The sequence below is a fragment of the Asterias rubens genome, chromosome 20 (genome assembly GCF_902459465.1).
Source record: "Asterias rubens chromosome 20, eAstRub1.3, whole genome shotgun sequence".
Taxonomy (NCBI): Eukaryota; Metazoa; Echinodermata; class Asteroidea; order Forcipulatida; family Asteriidae; genus Asterias; species Asterias rubens.
In genome coordinates this window covers 10,371,038-10,383,399 of record NC_047081.1, presented here as the reverse complement: position 1 = coordinate 10,383,399, position 12,362 = coordinate 10,371,038, and the positions used below count along the sequence as shown (strand labels likewise).

Genomic DNA, 12,362 nt, shown 5'->3' with positions numbered 1-12,362 from the left:
ACAATTCCACCAGCTTGCCACAACTCTTCTTCCGTCAATTTCTAATACTTCATCTTTAAAAAAAATTACTAACAGAAATTAACTCCGCTCTTTGCAACTGAGTTTATCACTCCAATTAATTCATAATTATGCCAAATTGAAAACAAACATTTTTTCAGGTTTTATTCATTATGCCAAACTGAAAACAAACGTGTTTCCGCATTCGTCACTCAACAGCCGTGTTTTTCGCCTTTAACTTAATTCCCAAAATACAGAGAGACATCTTCCTCCACCAGACGCGTTAATTTAATAACCACTTCTCTTATTCACGCTTCACAATTTTTTCTCACTACATACCCACGGCCGAGAATATGTTGATTCCCACCCGTTTTCCTCACACCTACCGAGGTTCTTGTTGACAATTAAATTTGACTTTTTTCAGCCCATCTTCCTCTTGCGCACACACAGCTCCGACGAGTCACTGCGCAAGCTACTGATTCAATCAAGCTAAACAACCGTCAGGCCAGCCGAGCCGCAAAAAAATCTTCCCGCTCCGTACCCTGGTAATGTAATAGGTTAATTGAGCCCCCCGGTCACCAGCTGAGTAATCTGTCCGGGCCCATTAATCACATCGCTTGTTTAATGTTGCTGATCAAATTCAAGCGACCAAAACGGGGTACCGGTTGAAGAAATGTTCGGAAATAAGGTTTATTCCTCGCAGGCAATCGGGCCACACCAAAATAAAAAATATCCAAACTCTACACGGCCTACGAACCAGGAATGAAATATTTTCTTAAAATATTGAGCTTGATTTTAGATCAATAAAGACAAGACGCCTAAGATAATATTGCCAGAATTGCAAAGAAAATATGGCATCCATTAAATCCCTGTGGATAATTTTTTACGATGCTCTATAAAAACAAGGTAACTGGCCAAGTAATGTTTTCACCAGTTAACACCAGGGATCTGCCAATTTGCACTTCCACCCTGACGAGATTATATTTTCGGAATACATGTTTTGGGACACTACCACTTGCAAAAAGAAACCAAGAGAACAATTAAGGACACCAAATGGGCCCAATTTCATGGCTCTGCTTACCGCCGAATTCTGCGCTTACGATCACAATTCCCCGCTTACATGAAGCGCAAGTGCAGAATTTCTGCGCTAGCCTTGTAAGTGTAGAATGCCTAGTAACGCGGAGTACGCACGCACAGAAGCCAAAATTCGCTGCTAACCCGTGAAATATCTTGCCGTAAGCACAGAATTCCCTGCTTCCGTAAGCGCCGATTCTGTGCTTACGGTAAGCAGAGCCATGAAATTGGGCCCTGCCCTCTTTGTGTGGTTGAAACAGAAATTACAAATGAAGGCAAATCAACCAATTCTTCAAAACGGAAGTTTACATGCAACTTTGAAACTCCATTACAATTTGTACATGACGCTCATGTTTATCATGCTCTCATTCCAAAGAAATATTTCAACATATCGCTGAAGATTTAACTCACATTTTGTCATAATTTGAAAACAAGATATTACCTGTTCAACGATACTAATCATGTCATCTTTGGTCTTGCAGTAGTACTCCGCCATCTCTTCAATGCACTCAATGTTAACGTCGTGCTTCTGAAGTTACAAATATACATGTACAACATTTGAAAACAGAATTAGCTGTTGCAAACTGCCTACCAACCGAAAAGACCACTGCAAAAAATGCAAAAAATTGCTAATGGCCTGACATTACGAGTCTTTCTCGAAATATAAAAAAATGTATTAAAGGTGCTTGCTTTTATTAACTCTTGAGGCAAAGTCACACAGGGCAAGTTTGTTCAATTAATTATACAGAGACCAATGTGAAGTGGGCAGTGAAGGGGAAACATTACAAATTTTTCCAAAATTTAAACATGTCATTTGTAGAGCTTTTGGAAAGTTTAACCTGTGTGGAGTGGTGAGGTAAGCATTGCCATCATTAAAAAAAAAAAAAATAAACAAATAAAAAGGACCTTTTCTTGGAAAGGAAACTAATCAAGAAGAGGTTTCAACTAAAAACCTCTCCACCCAAACCTTTAATAATCAAAACATTCCTTTCAAATATCTCAGTCGAGTTCAATCTTAACAGTCATGGCAGGTATGGTACTGTCTTACCATCCCTCTTCCTTTGAGCCCTTGCCGACACCAATCGATTTGATCAAATTGTAAACCATCGCTTGTCCGCCGTTTAATAAATCCAGACCAAAATGCCGCACACTGTCGCCACATGTTGACTCCCGTCTCTGAGTGACAGACACTGCGGCAAGTATGCCAGTAATTCAACAATCAGACCTTGAATCTAAGGTCAACTTGTCCTAATGGGAACTGTGCGCATTAAAAAAATTCCCAAATGTCTTTACTTATATTCTCACTTCGATCCGTTGAAATTTTTCTTCAAGACTTACCGTATTTTTAAATGGCTGTTTAAGACCTCATCCCGTACTCTTTTATTCCCTTTGGTGCACAAGATGGTCGCTAGTGACCACCCAAAACACGTCAAATTGGACTTTTATCAACAGTCCTATATCGCTCTCATTCGGTTGTTTAGAGCGATTGTTGAGCTTTCGTTTGGTGTGATGGTCAACAGGGGTGATATTAAAAGATTTTCAGGAAAAAAAAACGGTTTTCTTTTTCTTTTTTAAATTAATCTCTGCACCAAAGGGTTGAAGGGAAGGTACACTATTGGTAATTATTGTCAAAGAACAGTGTTCTAACTTGGTGTATCTCAACATATGCATAAAAGAACAAACCTGTGAAAGTTTGAGCTCAATTGGTCATCAGAGTTGGGAGAAAATGATGAAAGAAAAAACACTCTTGTTGTACGAATTTGTGTGCTTTCAGATGAGATTATTATTTTAGTGAGAAATTATCTCTATTTCAAAATCTATGCTACTTCAGAGGGAGCCGTTTCTCACAATGTTTTATACGATCAACAGCTCTCCAATGCTTGTTACCAAGTCAGTTTTTAAGTTAATATTTGTTTTAAGTAATTACCAATAGTGTACTTTCCCTTTAATAATAATATATTCTGACCTTTACTCTTACCTCACACTTGGAATGCCAATCAACTGTGCCACAGTGCCCCTTCTTGATCCAGGAATGGTGTAAGAGATTGTCCATTCTTATTCTTTTCTTTGGGTTTACCTGGAGACAAATAGCATCAATCAAATCAGTAACTTACACACTAAGAAAGTCTTCTAGATCCCGAGCAAAATGAACCAAGTTTAAAAACAGCTCATTGTTAGCAGTCATGAAAGTTTGATTACAAGTTTTAGCTAGGTCATGGGTGAGTGAAATCTTAAGACAGGATGCTAAATGTATTACTCATTGTAAAATTCCAGTTATGATACTTGGTCCTTGGGGAAAAAGTAGGAATATTTTATTGAGTAGAACGGCTGACATACAATGTACAAAAGGGATAGGTGTTTTGGGTCTTTTTTTTTCTGGGGGGGGGGGGGGATTAAAAAAAAAAGGTTTTCCGATTTAAAACAGAGAAATCACATCCCTGAATTGCCCACCTGTAACATATGCTTGAGAAGATCACAGCTGCTATCCGACAGCCATCTTGGTTCCTCGTACTCCCCCTTTAAGATTTTCTTGTACAGTGTAGCAACATGATCATCATCAAAGGGAAGAAAGCCACAGAGGAGGGCATACAGGAGAACCCCCATGCTCCATATATCCGCCTGAAAATGAGGAGGGGAAAAATCTAGTATACTATCAAAATGAAGGTCAACAACCATCACTTTTAAAACCATGTGTCATTACAATTTAACCAATTTCAATTGGTTAAATTGTAGCCCTCAGTTTGAAGTGGAAAGTGAGGGCTACACTTGACTAGTTTGGGCTGTCTACCCAAATCAACTGCCACTAGGGGCACTTTGCCACACATACTCAGTCAGTTTGAGTTTACTCAACCTGATGTCAACAAACAATTTGAATTCATCATTTTTGTTTTTGACAGGTTTACATTTTAATTAAAAATCAATTGAAAACAAAACTTGTTGACTGAATCAGGGATAGCTTTATGAAAAAGAAAAAAAATGCATCTCTCTTAAAAACAGAATGAAATCCAAACTTTCTAACTGCCATTTTCTACCTCCAAGATATGTCACATCCATTTAAGCATGGAGGTAGAAACCTCCATGATTTAAGTAATTACCAAACGTGTACAGCGCCTTTAACTGCACATTGGTATTTTCTTCCCGTCCTGAATGTATGCACAGAATGGCATCCGCACAGCGGCGGCGTGTTCACGACAGTGTTCAACCAAGGTGTCTCCACTGTAACCAAACACCTAGCGCCAGCAGCCACGACTGATCGATTTTGTGAAGTGAAGCGTGATCAGGCATAAAATGACATACATTGTACATGTATATGTACACCTGACATACATCATGTACATGTACCCTGAGTGTCCTCTGCCATCCCCCAGTACACAACTAACACTGTGTGAGAAGGCCTAAAAAAAAACCTGTTTAGCATTCCCGCTTGGTTCGTTTTTAGAGGCTGCTTTTTTTTTTCTTAAAAAAAAAAATTAAATAAAATATCCTCCTTTTTTTCATAAAAAGGGTACATTTTAATGATCTTAGTAGCCCCAAAAAATTTGTTTTGAGAAAAAAAAAAAAAAAAAAAAGCCGGTCATCTTTGAAAATGTGTCGGGTGGCCATTTAGGAAAAACAAATTTTTGGCCAAATAACAATTCCTTACATGCGAAGGGACTGACAAAACAAGTGTGAAAACAACGTGAGCTGCTTCTGAGAGCAGATTCGATCAAAATGTCTTATAAAAGACATTAAGCAGGGAATAAAATTCTTATAAAAATTGTTGCACAAATTGGCAGGGTCCATTATAAGCAATGTTGAGATATGGCCCAATTTCTTAGAACTGCTTCAGCTCAAAAACTTGCTGGAACAATTTCTGCTGAGCAACAATAAGGATGCAAGTCACAGATTGCTTTGTAAAATGGTATTGTCGCTGGTAACATTTTTTCTGGTAAGCATAATTGTGTTGTGCTTAGCCATTGTTTGTAATAGGTTTAGGGAAACTTGTCTGTATACACCCAAACCAAGCAGTGTACTCTTATAGTGAACGCCATTTCTCAATAAGGATAATTTCAGGCACTACATAGAAGCAAGCTTAACAATAAATAATAATAATAATAAGATTTGTAATGCGCACATATCCACCCTGCTGGGTGTTCAAAGCTTGAACAGGATAACAAATTCATTGATGTGGAAAACTGGTAAATCAGACACCAGTTCACATCTTCAAGAAAGTGTTATATTAATTTGCTTATTTTTTTTTCCATGGAGGAACTCCTGAAATCAGGAAATATCTTTTCACAACATTACTAGCTGGTTTCTGAGGTTCAAACTTCATTTTACTCACCTCGGGTCCTAAGTATTGTTTCCCTGAAACAAGCTCCGGAGCTGCATAGGCTGGACTACCACAGCATGTCTCAAGTTGTTGGTCCAATCCTCCCTGGAAAATATCAAGAAAATTACACATTTAATTTTAAATTATTAAGGTAACCATTTGTAAAAAAAACAAAAAAAAAACAAGATAATCACCCGCTCAGTTCAATAATAACGTCCTAACAAACCAAAAAATGATATTTGCAAAAACTACCTTAATTAACTCTGAACCCAAGAAATAACGTTTTATTTTTGAAAGTAATCAACGATCTTTCAATACCTGTGATACAAGGATATGAATTGGATTTATGTTAGTATTTGGTTACTACTTTCTTTTTTAATGAAATGATAAAAAATGCCTATTGATAATAATTATAATAATATAACAAAAACATTTTAACCATTCTAAGAGTTTGTCACAGCACTGAATCTTTAATGTAGGCTCCATTACCGCCCGCGCATAACGACCAAGTGCTATAATAATTAAAAGATTCATCCCCAGCCACACGCAGTCTTTCATCAAATAAAAAACAAACTACTCTCCTCGCCCCACAGAACCTCCTAGACTCTAAAACAGCTTTTATTTATTTGATCTTATTTTTTTTCTTGGGGGTCGAGCTTAGCTAGGAGATTACAGTACAAATATTAGTAGATTCATCAATCCTTAATTGATGAAATAAAGATAAGGAGATTGGCCAGGGGGAATACAGTACTTCATTAGGGAGGCCTTCAGAGCCTTTGAAGTCAATTATTTAGATGAGTTATTGGGTCTAGGGATGAGCCAAGCTACGTGAGCTGCATTGTTTTGGAATTTAACCTGTTAACCTGTCATTTCGGCTGTCCTAACACTATACTACAACATGGTCAAGAGACTCTGTTAAAGACAGTGGACACTATTGGTAATTGTCAAAGACTAGTCTTCACAGTTGGTGTATCTCAACATATGCATTAAATAACAAACCTGTAAAAATTTGAGCTCAATGTTAAAGGCAGTGCGCAGTGGACACCATTGGTAATTACCCAAAATAATGATAAGCATAAAACCTTACTTGGTGACGAGTAATGGGGAGAGGTTGATGGTATAAAACATTGTGAGAAACAGCTCCCTCTGAAGTAGAATAGAGTTTGAGAAAGAGGTAATTTCTTCATAAAATAATAAAAGACTTCTAGCCAAGACTTAGAAGTCTTTTACTCCTATCTGAAATCACACAAATTCATCCAACAAGGGTGTTTTTTCTCTGTTTTTCATTATTTTCTCGCAACTTCGATGACCAATTTAGCTCAAATTTTCACAATCACCAAACATGTACTTTCCCTTTAATTAAAGTAATATGGATAATTGTTAAAGACTGCACTTCATATGACCCAACATGTGAAAGAAAATAAACCTATGAAAGTTAAAAGCTCATATAATACCCTTACCGTTTTCAAACGTTGGGTTTTGGTCTAACCAGATAAAAACTAGTTTCTCAAAAACTTTAGCAGCAAGTCAGGCAAAAATATTTCAAAATTCCACAATGATATAAAAATACTACGTGAAAGTCTGTGACCCCTTATTTGTTCAATGCTAACAAATGTTGTGCACACCCTTTAACAATTTTTTGTAAAGTCCAAATCGACCCTGGGATTCTTAGCCCTCTCCAAATACTCCATCCCAACTCTTCAAACATTATGAATGCATTAACTGCATGTTATGACAAACCTCAAGGACTAAACTTTAAGCTGATTAAAATGTAGAAGACCAATTGGTCGAGACGCATCCAATTAACTAAAAATCTCTTTACAGCAGCAAAGAGAAAAGGATTACCCAAACGGCCATTACAAACAGAAACCAATAACAAGAATTTCAATGCATAAAATGGTAATGATACTGCGTTAATGGTAATGGCTCGTACACTTAAGTAACAAGCTTAACATGAATTGTTGTTTCCCCTGACAAAACTTCTCCATAGAATAGCTTTTGCGGATGAGGCGCGCCAACCACAAAGCACCGATGAATGCAGCAATTATTATCTGCAAGGAGCCCCCTGGAGACTACGCTTCAACCAACAAAATTAACATTGTAAATGTATTGTAAACATTTGCACATTTCCAATTAAACATGAATGTCAGAAGCGCTTTACGGATTGTGCTATAAATCCTTGAGTAGTTAACGATAAACCGTTTCAGTAAATTAGTAATTACAGTTTCTTTTAAATCATCTCTCAAGACACATTTTGAACTTTAACGCATCTCGAGATGCTGCATAAAACTTTAAAGAATGAATCTAAAGGAAAAAAATTAGAAAAAATTCACATTATGTACTACATGGGTCCAACTCTCAAAATACCCATTTATCAACAGACAAATTGGCCACTTGCCAGTAGTAACTAAAGCATTTTCCCTTACCTCACACCAAAAAAGTCCTGTAGTGTTTTTCCCAAACTATATATCCTTGTTATGATTTACTCAAATATACTTGAGCTTTTCTTCAAGTCCAAACCTCAACATAAACATTCAGCAAATATTAGAAGAGCAGAAACAACGTCCTTGAAAAATCATTTATGGATTTAGAGGAGACAGTCTTGAAATACGAGACCGTAGACCTCAGACGTAGCCACAAACAATTACGGATAGTTACGTCAACTGACAAACCCTTTACAAGGACCATAGTTTAGAACTTCATGTATAAATACACAACTAGACTGATGCCTGTCATTCTTTCTCCCAGGAATCGCTTCTGACGTATAAACATTCAACACTGAACAGAATTCCTGTTTGCTTCAACACACACTTGCATTAAGTCCAAGGATACTGGCTTGCAATTTTAGCCGAGCGCTACTTATGGAAGAGTCCGCCAGCATGACGTTTATAAGCAGTACAAATTACACATGTCTGTAGTGTTTATTTTAATTGCGATAACTACAGCCCATGTATCAACCCACTTGGTCAGGGCTTGACAATAAATTACTCTCCTCACACCTTGCGAGGATGACACTCATAAATAAGAACTTGAGACGATGATTGGAGATCGAGACTCGAGTGTCTATCAAACTGACTCTTCGAGAAATAAATCAACTTTATGGAATCAAGAATGTAACCACAAAACTATATCACCAGGCCTAAAATTTTGTTCTTGAAAGGGCACAACCATTTCTCTCTGGATGAGGGGCCACGTTAATTTGTATTGGAACTTTGCAAAGGGCACTACAGCAAAACGTTCACAGGGCACCACGGCAATGTCATGGCCGAGCGGTTAAGAGCACCGGATTCAAGCACTGGTGTTTGATCAGCAGGGTGTGGGTTCGGATGCCGGTCGTGACACTTGCTACATAAAAATTGGGGAGGTAGTGCTTTCTGCTCTACCGGCCAGGCTTCGAATTGATGATACCCAAGCCTACATTCGTATGGACTGTGAAAGGGGTAACCCTGTTTCACCCCTAGGAGTAGGTGGCAACGGCCTCTGGAAAAAATAATTGTAGCCCACACCTTGAAGTGGTGGCCTTCAGGGCTTGTGTGTCAGGCGACTTGCATAAAAAAATAATAAAAAAATAAATTAAAAAAAATCGCTTTAGGTGCTATGGGTTGTTTTGATTCTCGTCCTGTAAAAACATTTGTGGTCCGGTAATAATTTTGAGCTACCAGCCCTATGGTCTTGTGGATCCCCTAAAAAAAATATGATAAATACAAAAGTTGAGCACTAAAATGAAATGTAAATACAATGTAACTCTTCTGTCTAAAATAAAAGCACAGCATGCATCTTTCTATCATCATTAAATTCAAAACAATTGTTTCAAATGACTGTCAAGAAAACAAATAAGTAGTGATCTACTAGTTTAAAAATAAATCGAGCAGGAAAATACATGACACTCAAGCTGAAACATCGGAACAGGTTTAACCAACTACTTCAAATGTTTACAAATTAATTCTCGGTAGTCTAGTTGGTAAGACACTGCTCTAGAATTGCAAGGGTCGTGGGTTCGAATCCCACCCGAGTAACATGCCTGTGATATTTTTTCACAGGACTCGGGAAAGTACCGAGTATACAGTGCTAACACACATCGGTGTATGGGTAAAAAACCAAAATTAATACAAATTAATTCCCTTGACATTTTTCGAAGCAGGGCAAATTAATACTTAAAGAAAACCCTTTAAGGGAAAGGCGGACGAATTTCAAACGCATCTGTTGGAGATAATTGTGCCTGTCTGGCATGGGGAATGTTCCCCCCAATAAATTTATTAAGCGTAAACTTTATCTCTGGCTCACTGGGTTTTTCTCTCCCCAGGAGGAAATAAACGGGTGCGGGCGGGAGGATCTTAAGCAATAAATCAAGACACTGTTTATCCTTTGGAGGATAAAAATCAAGATTGATACGAATGTCTTGAGGATGATGCAAAAACCGCATCCCTCAAGATGATGAGACTGAAGATCCTTAGGAGTTTTCTTGTCATTTTAGTACGGCAATAAACGTCAATTGATGTAGAGTGATGTTGCCGCCCAACCATGTAAAAATTGACAGCATGGATAGTAGGGGCCTTGGGTGTTTGTTTGCAAGATATGAGGGAGAACCAATGTACTTGAACATCTTCAATGGTGTTAAGTAAACTGTTGAGACTAACGCACAGTGACTGAAATAGTGCGTTTTCTCATGTGGATCTTGTCTTGCAAAAAAAAAAATCTGGTCCATTAAAAATGTTCCACTAGAAATGTTGAGTTACAAACATGACAAGCCCTGCCGTCCATTTCACCAAACTCTTCCTAACTTAGTATTAATCGTAGGACTTAGGATGAGTCCCAAACCTGCACTGTAGCATGCAGACCTTAAGATTGATCCTAAGTTAGGACGAGTTACTTGTCCTAACTCGAGATAGGATTAATCCTAGCGTTTCGTGAAATCGGCTGCTTTTCCAATCCCAACTCAAACAGTCATGAACAACAAGTACAGCATGTGCATGTACAAGTATTGTACATTATACATGGTGTACGTGACAATACATTCCATACCACACAACATTCTAGACACGAACATGTCAACGGTGGAGTTATAAATAGCGAGACTTCACAACATCAACAGAAGTTATCAAATAATAATGGCTGAAAGTCTAGAGACATAAATATACGCCCTTCATGCTTAGATGAGCATGATGATACCCATTGCGCATACAAATATAGCTAGCTAATATGTTTAATATTGGGTAATATTAGCAAATCAAGGTTAACATTTCGACAACAATTTCTTTGAAAATTTAGGTTCAATCGGTCATCGGAGTCGGGAGAAAATAAGGGGAAAACCAACCCTTGTTTCCGTACGTTTCGTTGTGTCATGACGTGTGTTTAAAATAAATTTGTTGTTCTGGATATCAAGAACTGATAATTGTTTTAATGTTTTCTCAAAAAGTACAGCATTTCATGCAATAATATTTCAAGGAAAGTCTTTAACCATTATCTTCTGTAAAGTTATTTGTAAATCTGTGAACTTTTAATTTTTGTTCTGTTCAGAAGATGTCGAATGGCTTTAAATACATGTAACATGATTTATCAAATACACAACCCTGATCCTCATTTTAAACTTTCCCCCTTGGCTAACCCCAACCTCTACATCACACCATACCTTAGGTCTGGCAGCGAGTCCAAAGTCTATCAATTTTAGATTCTGCTCATCGTCGAGAAGAAGATTTTCCTGGAGAGAGAGTGAGAGAAAGAGGGAAGAAAAAAACGACAAATAAATATTTGGCGGGAAAAAAGGCAGTTGGGTAGCAACCAAGTTATTTTTCTCAAAAAAACATTGTAATAATGGAGAAAAGGCAGAAAGAAGGAAAGGAGAGCTTGAAATCGTTTGGAATTTGTCAATTCCTGAGCTAAAATTTTGGTCAAAATCAAACTGACCCTCTGTATGATTTCTGCTCTCCATTTAAATGTAAAATTTAAGAGTTGAAGGGACAATGGAGCGAGATCCTTCGCCAACTAATAATTCTGGCGTTACATTTCTCCAGTGTTTTTTATTGAAGTTAGTACTCAGCCCTGCTTATTTTTTACTTAGTAAGAAATCGTTAAGAAACAGTATTTGCCGCTTAAGCAGCTTTATTGGCCCAATTTCATGGAGATGCTGAAGCAGAAAAAAAAAAATTCTGTTTAGCTGAATTAAGCAGGATACCAATTAACACTTGAACACATAACATAGTAGGTTGGCTGGTAATCTTATTCTGGTAAGCATAATTTTGTTTTGCTTAACTACTTTTTTGTGCTGAAGCCCTCCCTGAAATCAGGCCAAGGTATTTGACCATGAGCAATTATGATTTGATCGCGCCCGGCTTTTGCAACCTCCAACAGAGGGACTCCTAAACAAACAATTCCATGCTCATTAAGTTGCACCTGTGAATATTTTGGGTTGCCCAAGGCAACTAAAAACTACTTAATTTAGTACCCACCCGCAAGGTGGTATGGATCATTTGACAGTAAACAACAGTTCACTTTGAACTTTCAACACAAGATAGAAGTTGAATGTCAGTGGGTCAAGTCAACAATAACAGTCTTCCATTGAAATGGCGCAATCAATTCTAATTTCATAAACCTTTCTATACCATGGCTCACTTCGATCGGAAGCAATTTGAAAAAGACAACAAAATCAAGGCAATTCAAGCTCAGTTCACATAAGACGTTTATTAATGCAGGCGCTCACACAGCATGTGGAAAACATTCAATAGTTTATTAAAAAGCGGTATACAGCTGAATTCTTGAGCGTAATGAATGAAAGTTTCAAAATTTATTCAAGGAATATAAGGATGAAAGATTTCCCTTTAATAGTGAAAGGGTTTTAATTTGTTGTGTGTGTACATTATAAGAACTAGAGGGCACACTGGTGATGCTGCTTCTTGCACAAATGCAACGAGACCGCAAGGAGACATGCGCGCCATTCTGTACGCGCATTGAATATGAAGTACACATTGGAGTTTGTGTTTAT

At 37.6% G+C, this 12,362-nt stretch overlaps 1 protein-coding gene and 1 non-coding gene across 6 annotated transcripts in view; one reads left to right on the top strand and one right to left on the bottom strand.

The window, feature by feature from the left end:
* LOC117303998 (maternal embryonic leucine zipper kinase-like) overlaps nt 1-12,362 on the bottom strand; it is a 54,797-nt gene that overhangs the window by 8,223 nt on the left and 34,212 nt on the right. For all 5 annotated transcript variants that reach the window (XM_033788473.1, XM_033788472.1, XM_033788471.1 and 2 more), the window contains exons 6-10: nt 11,013-11,081; nt 5,396-5,488; nt 3,523-3,690; nt 3,050-3,148; nt 1,514-1,600 (exon numbers count right to left, since the gene is read on the bottom strand). In XM_033788473.1, the coding sequence (XP_033644364.1) occupies nt 1,514-1,600; nt 3,050-3,148; nt 3,523-3,690; nt 5,396-5,488; nt 11,013-11,081 (516 nt within the window). The remainder of the gene's footprint in view (nt 1-1,513; nt 1,601-3,049; nt 3,149-3,522; nt 3,691-5,395; nt 5,489-11,012; nt 11,082-12,362) is intronic.
* Nucleotides 9,327-9,399, top strand: Trnas-aga. Its single transcript has one exon. It is a non-coding gene; the product is annotated as a tRNA-Ser (tRNA).